The sequence below is a fragment of the Cetorhinus maximus genome, chromosome 18 (genome assembly GCF_964194155.1).
Source record: "Cetorhinus maximus chromosome 18, sCetMax3.hap1.1, whole genome shotgun sequence".
Lineage (NCBI taxonomy): Eukaryota > Metazoa > Chordata > Chondrichthyes > Lamniformes > Cetorhinidae > Cetorhinus > Cetorhinus maximus.
In genome coordinates, this window is record NC_135896.1 from 23,980,618 (window position 1) to 24,004,663 (window position 24,046).

Consider the following 24,046-nt stretch of genomic DNA (forward strand, 5'->3'; position numbering starts at 1 on the left):
TACCTTCACTGTCCAATTTAGTACCTTAGCTCAGCTTGGAGGGTTATGGAGTGTAACAGCGTACCTTTTAGTGTACAATTCAAACAGCTCATGGCCTTCATGACACTTGTAGCTACAAGCTAGACAGACGCCAGCAGGCTGTCCTCCCTTTGGTGTACAAGTATTGCAAGCATACAATGCCTGTCTCTTCACATAGCCCTGCAAGGTAGACAGCAAATTCAGAATGAACGAGGTTACAAAGTGAGGCTGCGACAATCTTCCAACCATTAATGCAGCAATTACTGGAGTAAATCCATAAGAGGTTAATCTTAAGATTAAAGGAACTTCAGAGGAGGCCAAAGTGCAAAGGTCAGTCAAGTATGGGATTTAACTTGAAAATAGGCTGTACAATGCACTGTATCAAGCCAGCTGATGTGCCACTGAGCAATACAGATCAGGGAGGGAGGGAGGCCTTAGAATTTTGATACAAAAATAGAAATACCTGGAAAAACTCAGCAGGTCTGGCAGCATCGGCGGAGAAGAGCAAAGTTTACGTTTCGAGTCCTCGGGTCATGAGGACTCGAAACGTCAACTTTGCTCTTCTCTGCCGATGCTGCCAGACCTGCTGAGTTTTTCCAGGTATTTCTATTTTTGTTTTGGATTTCCAGCATCCGCAGTTTTTTGTTTTTATCTTAGAATCTTGATTGCTGGTCTGTGCCCAATCAGCTGATTTTGGACAGTGTGCTTATAAATCATCAAACTGAACACGAGCCAAAGTATCAAACTCAGGAGTTTCCCAAGCTGTAGAAGGTGCATTGGGTTATCTGCAGCAGGATCCCTATAGGGTAGTGGTTTTCAAAATGGTCCTCTGCAAGAGGCTCCCTATAAATATTGACCCACTCGAGGACCAGGTCGTACCTTGAAAGAAAATACTAGCTACCTAAAGAAAATAGTAGGGCGCTATACAAATGCAAGTGGCTTCTTCCTTACCTACAACTTCAAAAAACACTTGCTGTAGGCACAGAGCAAGGAGCCTCCCTTCCCCTTTCACCACACCCATCCCTGGGTCCCACACAGTGGGGACCCCCCACCCCACCCGCTTCAGGCTCCACCCCGGGACAATGATCAACGTTCCAAAATGTAACCAACCGCCTCCGCTCGGGCCAATCACAAAGGCCGAAATATGTTACATGAAAAAGGCGCCAGACGGAGGTGGGAGAAGGTTCCTGTGACCAGGGAGGGAGGGGGGGAGGGGGAGTGATGTTGACATGTAATTAACGCGGCTAAATCTGTTCTTAAACCAGCTGCTTCCTTGCAAATACCTCCCTCATCCCACAGGGACCAATCTTGAGCAACAATAAATCCTCAAACCATGAGCGTATTTAAAAAAAAAACAAACAAACAAAAAATGTAACTGATCCACATTTTAAATCCTGAAACTGATCAGTGGGATGAATTGGCTCCTGTCTTGTTGGGGGGGTGGGGGGGTCTATCGGGACCAACTGATCCCCACACACACACACAAACAAACAAAAACCAGTCTTTATTTTGTGCGGTGAATTCTGCTTTTGCCCCTGATGGAGATCCCAACCGAGCCCCCGCTTCATCTTGCACTGGGGGTCTGGTTTGGGAATGTACGCAATTCCAAGGAGCCCCCATCCACAGAGACAGACAGACAAAGGGCACATTCTCTCCCCCCACCCCCCCGGGACTCACGTCCGAATATGAGCATCTATCGGAGTCGCTACCGCCTAAAACGGCGCAGGCTTCGTTCTCCAGCTCTTCATCCTCCTCCAGAACATCGGCTAAAGACACGATGGGATCCTCCTCCAGCGGCCGCTTGTGATTCCCTTCGTTTGCCGCCATCTCGAAATGCACAAAGACTTCCGGGTTGGGGGCTATTTGAAACTGCAACACCCCCTCCCTCCCTCCCTCCACCCTTCCCCTCACCCCCCCTCCTCCTATGTTAAAATAAATAAACTGCATGTTGTATTGTTGTTATTCAGACTTGCATTGGGCTTTTATTGTTACGTCCATTGCATGATCTGTGTGATTTGCTGGTGCTGAAGTGAAGAGGCTGCCTTGCGGTCAGAGTGCGGAGGTCTGCGCCTTTCTGCCCGATGGCGGACTCGGGCTCCGAGCTGTGCGGGGAGCTGGGCTACCGGAGCGGCGAGCGCCGGCGCTTCGCTGTCCGCACTCCCTGCACCATCCAGGGCCTCCTGAGCGGAGTCCGCCTCCTGCAGCAGCAGCTGAGCGGCCCCCTCACCCAACTCGTCCTGCAGGAGAAGCAGCGACAGGAGCCCAGTGCTGACAGCCCGGCCTCCAGCAGCGCTGGTGAGTGTCTCCTAGAGAGAGAGGGGGGGGAAATACTGCAAAAACGTGTGAAGTAGCAATAAGGAGGATGCTTAGACATCATGTCCCCTCTCTGCAAGGGTTATAATCGTTCATTCTTGATGTTGCTGCTCTTTTTTTTTTAAAACTCCTTATCTCCCATGGTGGAAGGAACCCGGCTTAGGTCTGCAGGCCTTTTCCTAATGGGCGTTGGGGTTTTTTTCCTCCCCCCCTTTGGAGATTGAGGGACAGATTGATCTAACCAGGATTGGGGTATCTGGAATTCAAGGCGAAACCTGGGTGACTTCGCACATGATCCATCCACTCCACTTGTGCATGCATTCCCTCCTCCCATTCCTCCTGCTCCCTTGATTCAAGTTATGCTCTCTTTATTTCCCCTCCCCTTTTTTTTAGAGATGCTTTGAACCCATCCTGCCGGAAGCCCCATTCTGAATTCAGCAAGGCTTTGCCAGTGGGAGATCATGTCTAACAAATTTGATTGAATTTTTCGAGGAGGTGAGGAGTTGTGTAAATGAGGGTAGTGCAGTTGATGTAGTCTGCATGGAGTTCAGTAAGGCTTTTGACAAGGTGCCGCATGAGAGAATGGTCAAGAAGGTAAGAACCCGTGGGACTCAGGGCAATTTGGCAAATTGGATCCAAAATCGGCTTAGTGGCAGGAGGCAGAGGGTGATTGTCGAAGGTTGTTTTTGCGATTGGAAGACCCTTGCTGTTTGTAGTGTACATTTGTGATTTAGACGTGAATATAGGAGGTATGATCAGTAAGTTTGCTGATGACATGAAAATTGGTGGCGTTGCAAGTAGTGAGGGGGAACGCCTTAGATTACAAGATTCTATAGCTGGGCTGGTAAGATGGGCAAAGCAGTGGCAAATGGAATTTAATCCTGAGAAGTGTGAGGGATGCATTTTGGGAGGACTAACACGGCAAGGGAATACCGTAGGACCCCAGGAAGTACAGAGAATCAGAGGGACCTTGGTGTACATGTCCATAGATCCCTGAAGGCAGCAGCACAGGTAGATAAGGTGGTTAAAAAGGCATATGGGATACTTGGCTTTATTAGCCGAGGCAAAGAATATAAGAGCAGGGAGGTTATGTTGGAGCTGTATGAAACACTAGTTAGGCCACAGCTGGAGTAGTGTGTGCAGTTCTGGTCACCATGCTATACGATGTGATTGCAGAGGAGATTCACCAGGATGTTGCCTGGGCTGGAGCGTTTCAGCTATAAAGAGAAACTGGATAGGCTAGGGTTATTTTCCTTAGAACAGAGAAGGCTGAGGAGGGACCTGATTGAGGTGTACAAAATTATGAGGGGCATAGTTAGGAATAAACTTTTCCCCTTAGCGGAGGTGTCAATAACCAGGGAGCATAGATTTAAGGTGAGGGACAGGAGGTTTAGAGGGATTTGAGGAAAATTTCTTTCACCCAGAGGGTGGTTGAAATCTGGAACACACTGCCTAAGGGGGTGGTAGAGACAGGAACCATCACAACATTTAAGAAGTATTTAGATGAGCACTTGAAATGCCATAGAATACAGGGCTATGGGCCAAGTGTTGGAAAGTGGGATTAGAATAGATGGGTGCTTGATGGCCAGCACAGACACGATGGGCTGAAGGGCTTGTTTCTGTGCTGTATAATTCTATTACTCTATTAATTGGTCCCATTCCTGTCCCACCGCCCCTGTATTCTCCCCTCACTAACGAGGAAAAAATCTGCATCTGTATGACAGACTTCATAGGGGAAAACTGTTGCCTTTAGTAAAAGGATCGAGAACAGCAGGACATGCATTCAGGTTAATTGGCAATAGACTACAAAGACAATTTTCCTTGAACTTTTATATGGTAGAAATGTAGTTGAAGGGAGGCAGAGTATAAAAGAAAAGGCAGGTGGAGGGAGATTGATTGAGAGAGATGCCCATGAAGTGAAGGCAATGAGGAGAAACATTTTCACACAGGGAGTGGTTAGGATCTGTAATGTGCTGTCTGAGAGTGTGGTGGAGGCAGCTTCAATCGAGGCATTCAAGAGGGAATTGGATTATTAAATGAGAAGGAAGAATGTGCAGAGCTACAGGGATAAGGTGCAGGAGTGGCACTAGGTAAGTTGCTCCTTTGGAGAGCCAGCACAAACACGATGGGACAAATGGCCCCTTTCTGTGCTGTAACTATTCTGTCATTCTGTATAGCACCTTAGGATGCTTCACTGCCAGTGTAGTACTTTCTGAAGTGTAGTGATTCTTGTAACGTAGGCAAGGGGAGGCAGTGGCATAGTGGTAATGTCACTGGTCTAGTAATTCAGAGGCCTAGGATGATGCCCAGGAGATGTGGGTTCAAATCCCACCCTTGCAGCTATTTAAATTATTTAAATTCAATTAATAAAATCTGGAACATAAAGCTAGTCTCAGTAATGAGGACCATGACTACTGCCATTGTCATAAAAACCCTTTGGTTAAAGCACTAATGTCCTTTAGGGGTGGAAATCTGCCATCCACAGATTTGGCAGGTTGACTCTTAACTGCCCTCTGAAATGGCCTAGCAAGCCACTCTGTTTAAGGGCAATTAGAGATGGGCAACAAATGCTGGCCCTGCCAGCGATGTCCACATCCCATGAAAGAATAAAGAAAAAATATGGAAACCAATTTTTGTACAGCAAGGTAACACAACAGTGATTTTAAAAAGCCTCACCTTCTCCATAGACCATATAATTTATTTTGGGTGATAAGTGTTGGCTAGGACTCCATGATAACTGCCCTTGTCCTTTTAAATGTAATCTTTTAGATTGACCATAGTTTAATGTCTCATTCAAAAAGTTACCTTCTGACAGTGCAACACTTCTTTGGACTACACTCAAATGTCAGCATTGCAGGATTCTCGACTTGACTTTGGACCCCACAACTTTCTGACTGTGGCGAAAGAGTGTTACCACTGAGCCAAGGCTCCTCTTCCCCTTCCCTCAACCCCATATATGCCTTCCCCTTCACTTCATGGGCATCTCTCTCAATTTGACCCCTCCACCTGCCTCTTCTTTTATACTCTGCCTCCCTTCAACTATATTTCTACCTTATAGAAGTTCAAAGCAAATTGTCTTTGTAGTCTATTGTAGGTAGTGATTCAGAATCAAGAATGAGTAGACTAAATGCCATTTTTGTCAAGGTTGCATTTGCTGCCAATGCTGTGCAAGTGCAGTTGTACTGTTTTACTCTGTGATGTCATTGCGAGCGACAGAGTAGGCAGCGGCCAGGAGCAGAGATGCTTTACAAACAGTTATTAAAGACCGTGATTAAAAAAGCCTCACCTGCTCTGAGTCGGTGGGGTGGAGGGGAAGAATGGTGCCAGGGTTTGGGATAAGGAGGGAGGGGTTCTTCCGGTTGGATCCTAAAGCCGTTCTCCGGGTTTCTGATCCCTGTGGGTGGTCGGAGCGCGGTCTCCCCACTGTTTCTGAATCTCCTGCCCCTTCCCTTAACCCAGGCCTGTCACCGGGAAGAAGCCGCAGAGCTGGAAACACGGGATATGAAGGTGGGAATCCGGAATTGTGGCCGTCACCGGGTGGATCAGAAGTCTTCCCCCCCACTCCCCCCAATCCCCATCCTGAACCCCGGAAACTGCGGGGAGGCTGTGCCCAGACTGCCCGCCCGCCTGCGGTGGGGCTCAGACACTGGGTGAATGGCTTCAGGAGCCGAATAAGATCCAACCAGCACTGTCTCCTCCAAGCTACATCATTGGTTATTTACACGTACGCAGACCGGTATCGGTGGCCATCTTGCTTTGGCAGGAGGCACTTTTTTTTTTAAACCCTTCTGATGCCTGGGATAGGAATGAAGTGGAGGGGCACAGGAACTGTGGGGAGGGGGGTGGACTAAAAGATACCAAAAAGGAAGAGAAGAGAAAGAAGCAAAGTGTAGTGTAACAATGAAGAAAGGCAGAGGAGAGTGTGTTTTTAATGAAAGAGATGTGGCTATGACAATGTAGAGAAACTACATCATCAACAGTGGTTATTGACACTGCAGATGGTCCTGTATTGTGCAAAAATACCTGGAAAAACTCAGCAGGTCTGGCAGCATCTGCGGAGAAGAACACAGTTAACGTTTCGAGTCCGTATGACTCTTCAACAGAACCCTGCCCCGCAGCTGCGGATGCTGGAAATCCAAAACAAAAACAAAAATACCTGGAAAAACTCAGCAGGTCTGGCAGCATCTGCGGAGAGGAACACAGTTAACGTTTCGAGTCTGAATGACCCTTCAACAGAACTAGTTCTAGATGCTGCCAGACCTGCTGAGTTTTTCCAGGTATTTTTGTTTTTGTTTTGGATTTCCAGCATCCGCAGTTTTTTGCTTTTATCGTCCTGTATTGTGCTATTGGCACTATGTGAATTGGTGATTCGGGACCAAAGTTGGAATTTGGCAATAGGAGGCGGGGTTAGCATTAGGGTGAATGGCTGGGAGTTGAGGTTAGCATTGTCATTAGACATGTTCCTTACTAAAATAGGATTGTAGCATTAACAACAGGCATTTTATTATTTAAACCATCCTCTTGGGTATTCACCTTAACTATTTTGCCATATTCAATAGTTTCTATTTTTTATTAAATATTAAAATATTTTTTAAATGTGTACTCCAAAATCCAAAGACAGTGTGGTGCCCAGTTGGGGAACATGAGATGCTCCACTAGCAAGAATTGACCTATTTACAGTATTTGAAATGCCTTTTAGTTGATTTAAACAAAATATAATCTGACTGCTATGTTGGCTATTGTGATGAATGCTGTTAAAGCCTTTTGAAGCTGTTTGTTGAATACTTATCCTGAATTTTCCATTGGCCCTTTTTAATGATTGACCAGGAGAACAAGACTAATTAGTTTGGATGAAAGCAAAATACTGTGGATGCTGGAAATCTGAAATAAAAACAGAAAATGCTGGAAAAGCTCAGCAGGTCTGATATATACTTGGTTTGGAAGCCAGCCTTCCCCTTCCCTCTCTATTGTAAATATTCTCTAGTCAGCCTGTTGTACAATTAGGTTTGGATTCCTACTTAAGTAGATTTTTGATATTGATCTTGATTGAAGTTGTGTTTTCCTTTTTTCTTCTGTTTGAGGTGTTTTGAACCCATCCTCCCAGAAATCTGTCAGCAGTGATTTGCAATTGTTCCAAAACACACCTGGAGTGATTCCATTCTCTTATGCCTCCCTTGCATCATTCCCCATGGGGAACCAGCTCGTTTCTGCTTGCTTCATCTTTATTGTACATTTCAGATCTGCTGCTGCCCCTCCAACTATCATCGCAAGAACGATGTTAAAGTCGAATAATTCTTGTTACTTTGCATCTAGGATAAAATTGTGCTTTAGAAGAGTGAAACATATTCTTGGCATTTTCAACCGAATGAATTGCTGAAAACCATTTGTAGTTTTTTAAAGCAACTTACAAGTCATGTTTTGTATTTTATGAAGCAGTACATTTTACAAAATATCACAGATGTTTACACTTTGAGGTTTTAATTGTTAACATGCAGTTCCCTTCCTTTTTGATGTCACTAGAGAAAGTGCTTGTTAAGTCCATACAGTCAGGCTTTCTGGAGAAGGGAGAATCTAAGAAGAGTGCACTGTTGGCACTATTCCAGCATGAAGTATAAGTTGCTATTTGAGCATCATTTTTTAAATCGCTGATTAAATACACTGAGCAGAAACCAGTGGATTTACAGTATATCAGAAGTGGCTGTTTTAGTTTTGTCAGGTGCTGACTGGAAGCATGATTCATTTAGTCTAATAACTCCCAAACAACAGGGCTAGAGAACAGAGCAACTTTTTGCCAGCACCGTAAAACCTTAATGGCTAATATTTTGAGTTGTTTGATCAGTTAAAACCTTTGTTCATGACAGTAGGGTACAGAATTACCTTTTGCATCTTCAAAGAAATCCTCTTCTATAAAACAAAAATCTTGACTGTTATACCTTGTTAACTGTGAGATAGACATTTTGTTAAGTTTCAGTCAAGTAAAAAAGGACCGTTGCAAATACTGGAAATCTGAAATAAAATAAACAGAAAATACTGGAAATATATAGTTGGCCAGTCAGCACTTGTCAAGACACAGGATAAATTATTATAGTCCCAATTTATTTCCCCCTAATTAGCCTGGGATGTTCAAATCTGGTTTGCTTTTCCCAGGAGATGACATGGCTTTGGGTGGGTGGGGAGCGTTAATGTTTTAATGCCTACAACTGCGTGGGACTGTCTAGATGGATCAGTATGTCTTTGCATTTTTGTATGTTTTGAGTGTGTAACACTTCACTTAATGAAGAGTATTTCCAGCAAGTTGTTTTTTTTAATTTCAGGCCTTGTATCCAAAACTTTTTCCCGGTCAGGTTGCACATAATTCTGTCACCTTTCTATATTAAATTATTCCTTTCCCATTCTTTGTAGAGTGATCTTCATTGCATTTTTGAGCAGTGAAAATGAATATTGTGAACTCTTTTTATTTTATTAACCCCTACACCCATAAATAGAACGCTGAGCTTTATATTTGGATTTGATCCCTTTTCGTGTGGCTTTGTGCAGGGAAGCTGCACTAATGTACAATTTACTGGCAGCAGCAATTGAACAGATGTGAACATGGTTTTACATTAAGGAAAATGTAGCGGCGTCTGTAACATGAACACCATTGACAAAGAAAATGTTTTTAATGCCAAGTGATGCATTTTATTGTGGGGATCTTAGTTTTAACTGACAATGCATTGTCTAGCCAGGATTAAACTCTTAACCGACTAAAGTTGAGCTCTATGCAAGGTGTCATTTAGTGTATAACGCTCTACTGTTGGGATTTATAGATTTTTTCTTCCATGATTTAGCAGCAGTGTCAGTAGTAGTAACTAAATAATCTAGAAGTGAAGATGATTTGGTAAAGGGAGACATTGATCTTTTGGGAAGAAAGGAATTGAGGTAGAGGCAACTGTCTTCAGTATATTTATAGACGGCAATGGATCAACTTTGTTTAAAAATAAGGTAGGTCAACCAGGATGTTGCTCAGGGGAGGTTGCAACATACAAATTATTCCAAAGCATTTACAGCACTGAAACAGGCCATTTGGCACAACCGGTCCACGCCAATGTTTATAACCCACTCGATCCTCTTCCCACCCCAAAGATATATTCAGAGGCATAGCATCTCTCTGCTATGCCTGTCCGTTTTTATTTTGTTGAAAGGGCACACTCTGTTCCATTGTCCCGCTCCTTGCCTCGATCTGAGGTATGGGTAACGTTGAGGGGAATGACCCATACAGGCAGTTTTCCGTGTTAGGGAGTCACCTAGGTTTGCAAACTTGCTATGAGTGGTGGGTTATAGGACAGCAGTAGAAAAGTAATGCAAATTGGGGAGTGGAGCTTCAGCTCCTAATGTCTGCTTTTGCAGCTATATGTCCCTGCTCCCCTTTCACTATGCCTTGCCCCCCTAATAGCCTGTTGCTCCTATTGCCTCCCTACTCCATTCTACCCCCTATATGGTATAGGCCCCTGCTTCTTCCTATTAGAAATTAGTTTAGCTGAGACACACAAAAGAGGATGTTGCTGTTGGTGAAGAATCTGATTCTTTCTGTGGGGCTGGGCCTAAGTTCACCCTGGCCAATCGCAGTTGAGTCCTGAAATAATTTTGGAAACTATTGGTTGCTATGCTGGGCCTTCCTGGAAAAAAGGACTATGTTGATCCAAATGGATTTCATCATTCATATTTATCTAATGATCTTCAGGCATATGATTCCATGGGGTTGGTCACCCACAGCTTGCTCACCCAGATGATCATTCTTGATGAGTGAAACTAAGTAGTTAGCAGGCTAGTTTCTTTGGGGAGTTGGTGGGATGGGAGGTAGCATCCATACTCCTTTGCAATGAACCTAGATGTTAGGGAAGGAAAACCCTGTCCTATTTTTCACTTCCTTAACTAGGGCTCATATCGCTACCCCAGCTAGGATTTACTAACTCCTCACAGACTGGGGAAATAAATGGCAATCTGAAACTTCACGATTGCTTGCATTAAGAGTTTAATGAATGATCACTTAAGGTTTATTTGTCAATCTCATTTCAGCTTAGTTCAGATGTCAGATTTGAGCTCACCGAATGAATGGATTGTGTCGGTGCTGCAGCTTCTGAAAGACATGGTGACTTTGTTGTGTATTTGTGTCACTCCTGCAGCTTTCAGTCACTCTTTTTCGTGCTGACCTACAAATGGCTAGACTTAAATTTCTCAATTTAGAATTTCTTAAATTGTCAATCTAGTACCATAATCACTGGACTATCTTACCCATAATTGATATCAATTGCAGTTTGGAAATTATATCGCTGTTCCTTCACTGTCGCTCGGTCAAAATCCTGGAACTCCCTCCCTAACAGTACTGTGGGTGTGTCTACACCACATGGAGTGCAGCAGTTCAAGAAGGCAGCTCACCGCCACCTTCTCAAGGGCAACTAGGGATGGGCAATAAATGCTGGCCCAGCCAGCGAAGCCCACATCCCATGAATGAATAAAAAAAAGTTTGTTGGTAATAAAAATAATGTTGGAAATACTAAACAGGCCCGGTAGCATTAATGGAAAGAGGAAGAGTTAATACTTCAGGTTGATAATCTTTCACCAGAACTGAGTTAGAGATTATGCTTTTAAAAAAAATGTATTTACAGCTCCTCTAGTCTGGACCCATCTTTTGTTTCTTGTCTCACTACTGCCCCCTTTTGGCTTACAGCATCATCCTTTTTTGTCACTCTCTCCTGCCTTCCACCCTATCAGACTTTGCCTTTTTTGTCCTTTGCTCTTTTTCTGTGCTCTGCACTTATTTAAAATCTGTTCTCAAACATTTTCCAGTTCTGATAAAAATGTCAGCAGTCTGAAACGTTAGCTCTGTTTCTCTCTCTTCACCGATGCTGACTGAACTTGAGTATTTTCAGCATTCTCTGTTATGTCATATTTCCAACAACCACAATATTTTGCTTTTGTGCTGATTTGTTGGAGGCTGAATCCAGATTGCTAGATGTGCATTTATAAAATGTGCTTTGCTACATTGTTTTTTTTTAAAATCAGGTGAAGATGAAGACGACAGTGAAGATGAACTAGCTAACAAAGGAGATGGAGATGCCCCTCCAGCAAAAAGGACGAGGAATCAATGTTGATGTACCATCTGAAACTGTCTACCAGCTCTCGTGTTTGAGGTGCTACAATAATGACTGACTTCCTAAAAGACATGCGCCAGTTTAAGACTTTTTTTTATGCATTCAAAAAGCTGTTCAATTTTTTCTATGACCTAAAGAATTTTTTTAAAGCATACAAGTTTTTGAAAGCCTGATGTTTGTTTAATTCTTATGGAAACCATAAAAAGTTAAGAAATTGTACAATTTTCTTGGTATTTTTGTCTGAGCAGAGAAGGAAGTGAAACATTTGAGATTAGCTCCTACTGCACAAGGACAGATCTCTCAATAGTGGAAGTTACGCCCTTAGAATCGTCTATGAGAATGACAGTGACTATTTAAAAGATTTTCAGAGTCTTTTTGGACATTAAGGCATTGATTAAGCGTGCGATTTACCCATGTGCTACCATCGGGAATCATTAACATATCAGGTGAGGCCTAGAGGATTGCTGTTAATTTGGCTGTGCCATGAAGAAAGGGCAATGTGACTTGAGCCTAATTGCAAACACTCGAGGCCAATGTTTTTCATCTTATGCTTTTTTGAAGCTGTCGGCTCAACTCCAACTTTAGCAGAGGCCCAGGTCTGAAAAGTTTACTCGTAAATGTATGAAACACCACAGTAACATTAGCTAACCACACTATTGCTAACCACAGTTGATGCTCTGTTCCCAAATGAACCCTTATAATTATAGAATGGTTACAGCATAGGAGGCCATTCAACCCATTGTCTGTATCAGCTCTCTGCAAGAACAACTCACCTTGTCCCACTCCATTTTTTCCCCATAGCCCTGCTTTTTTATCCCCTTCAGATAATTATCCAATTCTCTTTTTGAACCTGCCTCCACCACAATCTTGGGCAGTACATTCCAGATCCTAACCACTCACTGCATAAAAATAATTTTTTTCATGTTGCCATTGCTTCTTTTGCCAGTCACCTTAAATCGGTGTCCCCTAGTTCTGGATCTTTCCACTGACAGGAACAGTTTCGCCCCACCTACTCTCCCTACCTATCTATATCTCTGATAATCTCCCCTTAATCTCTCTTCCAGGAAAACGGCCTCAGCTTTTCCAACCTATCCATGTAACTGTATGTTCCTCATCCCTGGAATAATTATTGTGAATCTTTTCTGCACCTGCTAATACCTTTACACCTTTCCCAAAGTGGTGTTTGAATTGGACACTAGATTTCAGTTGAGGGCCAGTATTTTATACAAGCTTATCCTTCCTTAGCAAGGAGTGGGAAAGCTGCCGTTACTTAAAAGCTAATGAAATTGTTGTACAATGAATTTCTGGACTGCAATGTCAGTGAACAGGTGGCAGCAAGGATCTCGGTTGCCTGTTGTAATTGGAATAGGCGTGGATCTTCTTCAATATCTGATTTAGCACGTGTAAAATTAGTTTGAAGTCTGAAGCATTACTGTACCTTTAAAATATTATGCAGATGGTACAAACTCCGTATTGTAACGAAACCTTTTCCCTACCCTTTTTCAGTAGATAGCTCAGATTGAAGCTGCATATAATCTGTGTACATGCAGTGTTGGCTGTTTGAGTTTTCTTTTTTGTCTATTTGCAATATTGAGTAAGCGCTCACAAGATAACTTCTCCCAGGATCATTGATATAACTTCAGTTCGGTTTCTTTTTAATTAATGTTAAAAATAACTTAAAACAATTCTGTACTAAAAGCAACATTTATTATATTTAAAAAGCAAAAAGACCCTATGGACATTCATTGAAATAATGGTATACAACATTATTTGTCTTTATGTAATTCTCAACCAATGAAGGAAACAGACTTTATAGTGCTTAGAAGGCTGACAGATTTATTTGACATCACACATCAAAATTAAATATTTTTGCTGAGAAACATCCTGTTACATTAGCTTCAAGATTCAGTTTATAGTGACCCAGAGAGAGTTATTGTACCAGAAAGATTTGGCAGATACTTCTACAGTAGTTAATATACCTGTTCTGGGGAAAACCAGTAAACAATTCATTGGATGTAATGGGCATACAAAAGAAGATTTAGTAGTCAGCCATGAAATTATCACCTTTTGGCTGTCTCTCAATGTCACCTTGCCTTCCCTACTAACTGTTTAACACCAGACCATTGTACAGTACCACAAGAATCTTGCAATTAAATATAATTTGTTATAATTACACAATGACCAGAACCACCTTCCCCCTGGCAAGCCAATGTAGCCATTCTTGCTGTTCACTGAGGTAATCACAAATGTGATTCTTTGTTCAACACCTACATACAGTCACTTTGTTACACTATGAAATGTGATGGGATGCTGGAGTCAATTGTAAATGCTCCAACTGTTGCTCTGCCTGACATCAGCAAATTCCATGTAGACCATGAATTTAACCTTCTGGTCCAAAATACACCAGATGCTACCCAGTGGCTATACCTCAGATCATAAAGTAATTTTTAAAGTAAATGCTTGGGGGGGGGGCGTTTACTAGACTAGTTAAGGGTTTGGTTCATTCAAGATACAGACTGCGTTTCTTTCAGAATTTTGTATGTTGAAAACATTTCCTTAACATTAGGTTTCTCTCTTGTGCAAATTAAGAATTCAGAAGATCAAGAATATCTAACTTTTCAAATATCACAACCCCCACTCCTCTTGTTGATTCACTATGGCTGAGGGTCACAGATCCAAAACTGGTATGTAGACAAATTGCTAAATAGAAGATAGAGTATTGGGGGGGGGGGGGGGGGGGGATAAATGGGTAGACACTTGATTTTTGAAAGGAGTGTATCGGGTGAACAATGATTGAATGAACAATCTCCAGGCTACATAGCAGTTTCAGAAAAACATTTTACATAGATAAAAGGCACACAAGGGAATTAATTGCCATAAAAACAAGCTAGTTTTGAGTACTTTCATCAAACTTGTTTACAAGCTATATTTATTTTAGCTGGTGTATACATAAGGTACACAAACAGAGGCAATTAATGCTGCAAATTGTTAGGAATTCATTTTAACTACAGTACTTGTTTATTCCCTACACAGTTCTCTAAGTAAAAGCACAAGGAGATAGATGACCTAACTCCTGTAATACAGCAAGTGCTTTAGTTGGTAGTCTGTTGGTTCTACCCTGAGATACTTAGATCAGGAACTATCTAAGCAGGAAAACAGATGCAAACCATACCCTGTCCTCCACATGGTCTACTCCTGATAATTCAAAGTAGCTTTTGTGCTAAATATAACATGAATTATCTAGTCATTTGAATTGAGTGATATAAAATACAAATTGGAAACTGATGCTTAAAACAAACAAACCCAATTGACAAGTTACCATTGAGATGAGGGATGGTTTGTATTTTCTTTGCTCAAAACCATTTATACAAAGACCTAAATAAACATTTAGAAACCAAACTCCCAGATTACAGAAGTTTTACAATTGGGAAAATGTAAGCTGAGACAGACCACCCAAACTTTGGCATTACACACACACACACACACAGGCCGTGTGACCTGGCAATGAGGTTTTTTTTAAAAAAAGAGATGCCTATCTTGACCCTTCCAGTGCTAAATCAAAAGTCAAGTAACTAAGCTTGTAATCCTATACAATACCAAACTAGTATAGCATTTTTACTGTGTTCATTATAGTTATTTCCTAAAAGAAGCCCTTAAAGTTTCTGCCAGCTGTTTATGGCTCTTCCTGTAAGAAAATAGGGTTATTTACAGTATGGTTCAACTCCAATTCCACCACATTCAGAAATCTCACCTCCAAAATCAGGGAACCATAATAACCTGACAAACTTGCTTCTTTGGACTTCTGCTGAACAGTTGTGTTCAATAGCAGTTTGTGGATTCTTTCTGCTGACAGTGAAATGACATTGCTGGCAGCAGTAACGAAGGACACAGCAGATGTAGAAACTAAATTTAGAATGCAGATGAAAGGTATAGAACCAGAATTTAATATTGAAAATTTTAAAAAGCAGAACAATAGTCAATCATAAGTTTTCTGGTTAAACTACTTTAGAGCAAGGCAGCTTAGTTAGTTCCAGTCCTACCTCATATGAGCATTGAGGCATACAAAGCCCCAGCCCTATAAATAAATTCTTTTCACTCAGGTATTGAGAATAGCAAGACACTAGTCCATCTATATAATCCTGGATATTTTTAAACTGGTTTAAACCAAAAAGTTCATATACAGTACAAGACCAGATTTTATTAGCAGTTTTGAAATGATAGAAGCAGCAGCAAATGCAGCACCATATTTCTTACAATTGGCTATACGAGAGTTAAAAAGCATATGCATTCTGCATGATAGCTAGGGTTTCAAACACTAGCACAGATCTTGAATGCCTAAATGGCTTTAACATATGCTTTTTTAAAAAACGCGAAACATTCACAGCTGTCTTATTGGCACCATATTACAATATTATGTTTATGGCAACACCATTAAATTCATTTCACGTGCAGCAACTGGCTACATACAAGTAAACAAACAGCATTCCCTGCATCATCTGCTGTTTCCTTTCAGCCAAATGACTGATCCAAATTCATACCCCAGGTATGAGAGAAGGAAGCATCAACTGCCTCAACTCACTTCAACAACCCCTTGTTCCTCAGATATTCATTCGACACAGTCAGATCAGCATCAGAGCTTCCTACCATACCAAACAAATACCAAAAACACTCGTATCTGTGCAGTGCTTGATGACATTGTATATGGAGCACCTTGAAATATTTCTGTAACAACTTTTGAATGTAGGGACTGCAAACAAATCCCTATTTGGCCTCATTGTGCAACAAATAGTTTCCCAAAATTTAGTTTTTAACATCTCCAGAGAGCAAAGAGGGAACAGAAGTGCCCTTCTTGTAGACTCATGCTAGTCCTATGTTGGTTATTCAGCACTTTTTGAACGTCAGACTCCTACCATACATTTTATACAATTGTGTAGTGTTAAATTTGTGACAGATATATTTTCCCTTCTGATTCCAATAATCAAGTTACATCTGGAAGAGAGATGAAAACTGCAAGGAGTTAAATTTACCCTAAAAGGAACTGACATTTCCAGGAATAAATTAATAATTTTCAAATCAGGATTGATATAAAATTACTTTCTTTTAAAAAGTAAGATCTCTCATTTTGTCATGATCACTGAAGTACTCTTCACTTAAAAAAATAAAAACTATTTGCATTAGAATTTGTATAAAAGCGTTAGATTGCGCAGTGTCGTTCTGTACAATGTTAATGGCAGGTTCATCTTTCACTACCATCTGCTGGGTCACATGAAGAGCTTACTTTCCCCATCACTGCTTTTGCAAAGGACTTGTGATGATAATTTAAAACCCAAATTTGTCCTTCAATGTATACTTTTGATCAGGTTATTATAATACATGGTAAATGGCTACTAGCTATAGTACAGATTAATACTTATTTGACCCTAACAATGCACAGCCCAGTGTGAATGCTTAGCTGAGATATGCTGTTTAAATATTGTATTAAAAAATGGTCTATACAGAACACGTACCATCATTATGAAAATAATTGATCCTGAATCACCAAGCCATCCTTCTGTATAGAACTACCAACCAAGAGTCACAGTGATACACTGGTCAGCCAAATAACAGTCATGTAGTAGCTGGTGAGCTAGGTCAAGAATTACATTCATAAACTGGTGATTTGCAAATACTTAATAAAAAGATTCACATACACCTTGAACACAATCACCAGCTCTTTCAGCGTATCAAAAATGCCTTTAGTTATAGGTATAGCCCTTTACTAACTGAAGAATACATGAATTCACAGCATATTACCCTGCTCTGCTACACTATGGCAAGAAAACGGTTGTGAACACAGGTTAAGGTTTGCCTTTTAAAAAAAAAAGCCAGTAAATGACATTAGTAGATGGTCAAATAATCTTTATTCACAAGGCCATTTTGAAAACACATCATTCCCAAAAGTGGTTGATGTGAATGTAATCTGCATTGTTTGCATATACCGAAATAGACATTTTGCCAGAAATAGAAAACATTTACCGCACCTTATTTTCAGTTAGAGATTAAAACTGAAGTGCGAAAACTAAAAATATAGGTTTAAGCATCTGGAAGGAAGAAGAATGAAACCCTTTCCCACCAAAGTGGCCTAAAAGAGCTAGGAATTCCCATTGAAAAATAATGAAAATTCCTGAAATGCGTGTAGGGAAGGGTTAATGGAGTGACTCACGGTGATTGATAGTGAAACATCAACAGAATCCGAACAATGTCATTTTACACAGTTGTCTGCTGGATCTGTATGGTCCCAAATAAAGTTTTATTTAAAAAAAACCCAGTAATGAAATTTCAGATACAGCCAGACATTTCATTACAGATTACATCAAATTAGGCATCCATGCTTCGAATCTTGATTTGGGGTTAACCTATTGTAACCCAAAGTGATAGGTCCATTCATGTGTCAATTATTTTCAATCTGTTGATTTGATTGGAGGCTTTAACAAAAGCTTGGTGGCGATTGCAGACGACAGCCAGATAGATTGGGAAAATACAGTAGCCAACTGTCTTGGGATTAGCTCTTGTACATGAGTATAGGAATAAGAAGATTTGCAGATATGGAATCAGAAACAGGAGACCCCACAGCCAGAATGGGAGTGAAAACAAGCGCGCCGTTACTGTCTGTGTCCAAGAGACTCCACTCCCTAGATCCTCAGAGTTCCGCTGAATATGCTCCAAAGCCAGTTGGTTGTAAGTTTCATTTATTTCAAATACATAATAAAAGGCTGCAGCACTTGCTAGCAGATATAATCCTACACCAATCCAACCCATTCGCTGGCGAAAGTTCATCATTCTCCATAATCTACTTTTTCTGCAATACAAAAGGAGGAAAGATGGGTTAAAACAAATGAAAAGCTCTTACTCATCTGGAAGGGAATTGTTGGCACATGATTTGCCCTGTCATCCAGAAACTGGAAACAGTTCTCCTTCTGAATATCACAGGATAATGGAGGTTAAGCCAAGAAGGAACTTGTAAATACGCACAGTCAGCAACTGAAAGGAGAAGCTGGGTTAATATTTCGGTTGAAGAGCTACCTATCTTTTCTTTTTCAGATGCTGATCATTACAGCCTCTGCTCTGATACTGACCTGGACTTTGAACTCTGTTCTACAACTGGGAGGGGATGGTGCACTCCTTCAGCTAACATATCCCCACTCACTGGATCTCTCTCTTGCCCCATCCTGCACCTCTACCACCACCCTGCCTTCAAAAGGCAAGCATGCTTTTGTCTTCAATCCTCCCTTTCTCCTTCCTGCTTGGCATCATCTTCTGCTGTCTTATGAAGTATTCAGAGACATTTCTATGTGAGAAATGCTTCAGGACGACAACTTCTTGTCTCTGTGCCTTTCCATTGTTTTCCATTTGTACACAGCGTTATTAGATAAAAGGGAAGAATATATATACTTTGATTTGAAAAGACTGAAACATGATAGTGAATTACTCTGTACTCATTTCAAGTATTAGTGCCTGGAATGTTCAAGGGCTTGCTGTAAACATGCTTGAAAAAAAACCATTCCAAGGGCTTATTCAAAATCAGCTTTCTCCATGGCTTCAAAACAATTTCCCCGACCAAACAACATGTTACTCCCTTGTGCACCATATTGGTCCATCTATGAAAAGCATTCTTCAGAGTACCAAACAGACCAGTTTACGTTCCCCCAAGGATAAAGATGCATTCTATCTAAAATAATTCAAGTGTGAGGCTTGACTAAAGCTGTCAAAGAGACACAGTTATGTCTCCTTGTTTTTCCAGTATTTTTTAAAGGGAAGGTAAAGATGTGCTCCACAGTGCAAAATAGAAGCACGGCTAAGAATAATCCTTTACTATGCCCTCAAATGAACAGGTGCTGGGAGAGAGGACAACATTATATACTATTTCTATTCATATGTGAGAGTACATACATTGTTCCCTTTCTCCCCTTCTCCTCCTGAAGATGCTGGCTCCTAAGTGAGGTATGACTCTATTGATGTTGGTCACCTATCATACTTTTCCCAACTCACCATTTTTCTCTTTCAGCAACCCAAATAGGGCCTTTGTAAATCATTTAAATGCTTGATAATTTCAGACATGTGACAGCAGTATCTGCATTAAACACAGTACATGTGATACACATCTGATCTGTTGATGCACATCCAGTCTTGTTACTCCTGAGACCAATGCATAGGCATTTTTAGTTAGATTACTCTTAATGATTAGTCTTTCCTGCAGCTTGCAAAGCACATGATAAAAAAAAACAGCTTTAACCCAATAGAAAAACTGGTACAAACTGGCCTAAAATGTTACTTGAGAACCACTGTGGTTAATTTTGCTGACCAAAGTGTTGACTTCAGAGCAGGCATGATAACTGCTGTAGAATGAATTAGTCTAGATGTTGTAGTGCTATCAATTCATGTACCTGTCCACAAAACTAATAAACTTCCAATCATCAAAATATGCCATGAAAAGTAGGCCACAGAAAAATGTCACCAATTCAATGGTGCATTGAGACAGCCACAAAAACTGAGGGTTTCTTCTACAGTGAGCTATTTGGAAATTAATTTGTTTGTGGGAGAGAATTTGGTCAGTACGTAAGAAATAAGAGCTGGGTGGAGTAGGCCATTTGGCCTTTCACGCCTGCTCCACCAATCAATAAGATCATGGCTGATCTTTGTCCTCAACTTTACCTTCCTGCACTATCCCCACATCCTGTAATTCCTTTATCACCCAAAAATCTATCAGCCTGTGTCTTGAATATGCACAAGAAAGGAGCATCCGCAGTCCTCTGGAGCAGAGAATTTGAAAGATTCACAGATCAGTGAAGAAATTGTTCCTCATTTCAGTTCCAAAGTCAATTCCTTATTTTGAGACTGTGACCCCGTGTTCTAGATTTCCCAGCCAGAAAAAAGATTTTCTTAGCATCTAACCTGTCAAGTATGTTTCAACTAGATCACATTCCTTTGTCAGCACTTTCCAAACCCACGACCTCTCACCTAGTAGGACAAGGACAAGAGATGCATGCAAACTCCAGCACCTGCAAACTCCTGTCCAAGCCACACACCATCCTGACTTGGAACAATATTGCTGTTCCTTCATTGGTGCTGGGTCAAAATCCTGGAACTCACCCCCCCCCACCCCCAAACAGAACCGTGGGTGTACCTACACCACATGGACAACAGCAATTCAAGAAGGTGGCTCACCACCAACTTCTCAAGAGCAATAATGGATGGGCAATTAGGGATGGCCTAGCCAGCGATGCCCACATCCTGTGAAAGAATAAAAATAATTACCCTAAACTCCAGGGAACACAGCAATGCAAGACCTGTGCATCTACAGTCAAAGGGAAAGGAATAGGCACAGGGCCTCAACAAAGAAAAATCTACAGGAAAATTGAGAAGCATTCAAACAGCCTCAGTTCCATGTACAATTAGGCATTTCCTTTACCAATGGGTCCCAACGAAACTGGCATTGCAACAAAATGACACTCTGCTCTAGCACCAACTTAAAAATAAATATCATCACTGATATAAGTCGGCAACACAATTACATTAAATGAGTTACAGATCACAACTGCATTTCCTTTGAAAGGTCTTGGAATGCAAAGCCAAAATCATTCTCAAGGGATATGAAATCCAGTAATGGTATTCAGAATTAAATCTAGCCAATAGTTAATAAATAATGTACTTATGGAACACCTTCTCACATCTTATACAGTGAAAGTAGGGATGTTTTACTGCAGCTGTACAGGGCAATGGTGAGAACACATCTGGAGCACAGTGTACAGTTTTGGTCTCCTTATTTGAAAAAAGATATAATTGTGTTTGAAGCAGTTAAAAGAAGGCTCGCTCAACTCATTCTTGGGATGAAGACTTAGCCTATGAAGAAAGGTTGAACAGGTTGGGCCTGTATCCATTGCAGTTTAGAAGAATTGAGAGATGATCTTATTGAAACATAGAAGGTCTTGAGGGGACTTGATAGAGTAGATACTGGGAGGATATTTCCACTTGTGGGGGAGTCTAGAATGAGGGGTACATAGTATAATAATGAGGTCTCCCTTTTAAGGGAGAGGAGGAGAATTTTTTACTCTGAGCATCGTGAGTATGTGGAATTCTCTTCCACAGAAGGCAGTGGAGGCTGGGTCATTGAATTTATTCAAGGCAGAGAGATTTTTGACAGACAAGGGAGTCTCACTCATGTATTCCCTGGGGTTTAGGAGAATTTTCAAAATTCTTTCACAGGATGTGGGCGTCACTAGCTAGACCATCCCTAATTTCCCATCCACAAATGCCCTCGAGAAAGTGGTGGTGAGTTCTTGAGGGCGGACAGGAAAGCGGAGCTGAGACGCAACCAGATCAGCCATGATCTTATTGAATGGCAGAGCTGGCTTGAAGGGCTGAATGTTCTTAAATCCTATATTCCTGTGTATCTTACAGAAACATTCCAAATTGCTTCTCATAGAATGGATATTGTGCAGCTACTGTTGTTACATGGATAAACATGTGTGGTCTCATATTAGTCTTTTGGTGGTGTGGTTCAGAGACAGATGTAAGTAATCCTGGTAAACTCCCTATTCTCTTATGAACTCCACAAGATCTTTCATGCATGTGAGCAAGCAGAAGAGGTGTCAGAGGGATGCACTTCCGACAGGGCAGCACTCCCCCAGTTCTGCACTGCAGTGTGAACCAAGATTATCTGCTCAAGATCTTCTCGCTCAGTGACAAAATGGATATCAAGGTGAGCCCTGACCAAAGCCTATAACAAAAACAGATTTGCATTTATAGAGCACATTTCATGACCTGGGGATTTGATATGCCTTTGCAGTCAATTAGGTACTTTGGAATGAATACCAAAAATGCTGGGAAAAGCTCAGCAGGTCTGACAGCATCTGTGCAGAGAGAAACAGAGTTAAAATTTCGAGTCTGTATGACTTCCTCAGAGCTCTGAAGAAGTCATACAGACTTGAAACATTAATTCTCTCTCTCTCTCCACAGATGCTGTCAGAACTGCTGAGTTTTTCAAGCATTTTGTTTTTATTTCAGATTTCCAGCATCCCCAGTACTTTGCTTTTATCTTAGGCACTTTGGAAGTTGACTTAAAACGCAGTGAAATGTGGCAGGAAAGCTGCACAAAGTCCCCACATACAGCAATGTGACAATGTCCAGATAATATGTTCTTTCACGAATGTTGGTTGAGGGCTAAATATCGGTCACAACACCCTGCGGAGCTTCGCTGCCCTTTTTCAAAATAGTGCCAAGGGATCTTTTACGACCACCCGAGGGAGGTCGGTTTAAGGTCTCATCCGAAAGACGACACCACTGACAGTGCAGCAGCCGCTCAGTACTGCCCTGGGCAGTGTCAGCTCAGGTGATTGCACTGGAGTGGGGACGTGAGCCCCGGAGCCGCCTCTGACTCAGAGGCGAGGCTCGTTTAGAGGCAGAAAGGCCGCTGGGTGAGCCGGCTCTTCCCGGGTAAGAGCTTGACCCTGTCAACGCCGGGGGCCCCGGCCTGGCCCGCACTCACAATACTCACCATGCAAGAAAAGGAAAGGCAGTTGTGGCCGGGGAAGGAAGGAAGGAAGGGAGGGAGGGGAGGGACGAGGCCGGACCGGCGCTTCCCCCGATTTAATCCATCGCCTTTTCTCTGGGCTTCTGCTCCGCACCCGCGGCCTCCGCCGGCTGACGAGTCACAAACGGATCCGCTTCCGTATTCTCACCAACTGTATCCGGGCTGTTGCTGGGTGCGGGGGGCGGGGCGAGGGGGCGTCGAGCACTAGAGGCAGACAAGAGGGAACTCACAGCGCCGCCGCTGGGCTGTGTCATTCTCTGGCGCCTCTAGCGTCGGGAGGACCTCGCTTCTCTTCACATCTGCCCACCGGTGCAGTCCATTTGCGCCACCAAGTTTTAGCCACTCCTTTACACATCGTCTGCCTTTCGGTATCAGACTTACGATCCTTGTTCTTCGTTTCTTACCTTCTTATTAACATTTTTTTTTAGAGGAATGTTTGTCTTTGTCCACAAAGCTCCAATCTTATCTACATTAAAGTGCTAAAAGCAAAAAACTCTGGATGTTGGAAATCCAAAACAAAAATAAAAATACCTGGAAAAACTCAGGAGGTCTGATAGCATCTGCGGAGAGGAATACAGTTAACGTTTCGAGTCCGTATGACTCTTCACCAGAACTAAGGAAAAATAGAAAAGAAATGAAATATAAGCTGGTTTAGTGGGGGGGGGGGGGGGGGGCGGGGGTAGAGCTTGACAGAGGGCCAGTGATAGGTGGAGATTGCCAAAAGATGTCATGGACAAAAGGACAAAGAGGTGTTGAAGGTGGTGATATTATGTAAGGAATGTGCTGATTAAGGGTAGAAAGCAGGGCAAGCAAGGTACAGATAGCCCTAGTGGGGGTGGGGTGGAGTGAAGGGAAGGGATCGAAATAGGCTAAAAGGTAGAGATAAAACAATGGATGGAAATTCATTTAAAAATAATGGAAATAGGTGGGAAAAGAAAAATCTATATAAATTATTGGAAAAAAAGGGGGGATCGGAAAGGGGGTGGGGATGGAGGTGAGAGCTCATGATCTAAAA

At 41.9% G+C, this 24,046-nt stretch overlaps 3 protein-coding genes across 3 annotated transcripts in view; 1 reads left to right on the forward strand and 2 right to left on the reverse strand.

Annotated features, from left to right (window-relative positions):
* The window catches only part of ubr7 (ubiquitin protein ligase E3 component n-recognin 7), a 26,832-nt gene extending 24,947 nt beyond the window's left edge, over nucleotides 1-1,885 (reverse strand). The window contains exons 1-2 of the mRNA XM_078562221.1: nucleotides 1,696-1,885; nucleotides 65-198 (exon numbers count right to left, since the gene is read on the reverse strand). Of these exons, the coding sequence (XP_078418347.1) occupies nucleotides 65-198; nucleotides 1,696-1,845 (284 nt within the window). The 5' untranslated portion in view covers nucleotides 1,846-1,885. The remainder of the gene's footprint in view (nucleotides 1-64; nucleotides 199-1,695) is intronic.
* Nucleotides 1,876-13,004, forward strand: LOC144692991 (uncharacterized). The gene is made up of 2 exons (XM_078562223.1): nucleotides 1,876-2,313; nucleotides 11,374-13,004. Exons 1-2 carry the CDS (start codon nucleotides 2,100-2,102, stop codon nucleotides 11,460-11,462), a joined length of 303 nt encoding a protein of 100 aa, XP_078418349.1. The 5' UTR covers nucleotides 1,876-2,099; the 3' UTR covers nucleotides 11,463-13,004.
* Nucleotides 13,005-17,343: 4,339 nt separating this feature from the next.
* tmem251 (transmembrane protein 251) lies at nucleotides 17,344-23,127 on the reverse strand. Its single transcript, XM_078562222.1, has 2 exons — nucleotides 22,996-23,127; nucleotides 17,344-18,300 (listed from the first exon to the last, which is right to left on the reverse strand). The coding sequence occupies exon 2, from the start codon at nucleotides 18,279-18,281 to the stop codon at nucleotides 17,886-17,888; it is 396 nt and encodes a 131-aa protein (XP_078418348.1). The 5' UTR covers nucleotides 18,282-18,300; nucleotides 22,996-23,127; the 3' UTR covers nucleotides 17,344-17,885.
* Nucleotides 23,128-24,046: the final 919 nt, after the last annotated feature.

Excerpts from the sequence above, each read along its gene's own strand:
- tmem251 (XM_078562222.1), bottom strand. The coding sequence starts at position 18,281 with ATGATGAACTTTCGCCAGCGAATGGGTTGGATTGGTGTAGGATTATAT.
- LOC144692991 (XM_078562223.1), top strand. The coding sequence starts at position 2,100 with ATGGCGGACTCGGGCTCCGAGCTGTGCGGGGAGCTGGGCTACCGGAGC. Across the intron at positions 2,314-11,373 it reads CCCGGCCTCCAGCAGCGCTG|GTGAAGATGAAGACGACAGT; the intron begins GTGAGTGTCTCC and ends TTTTAAAATCAG.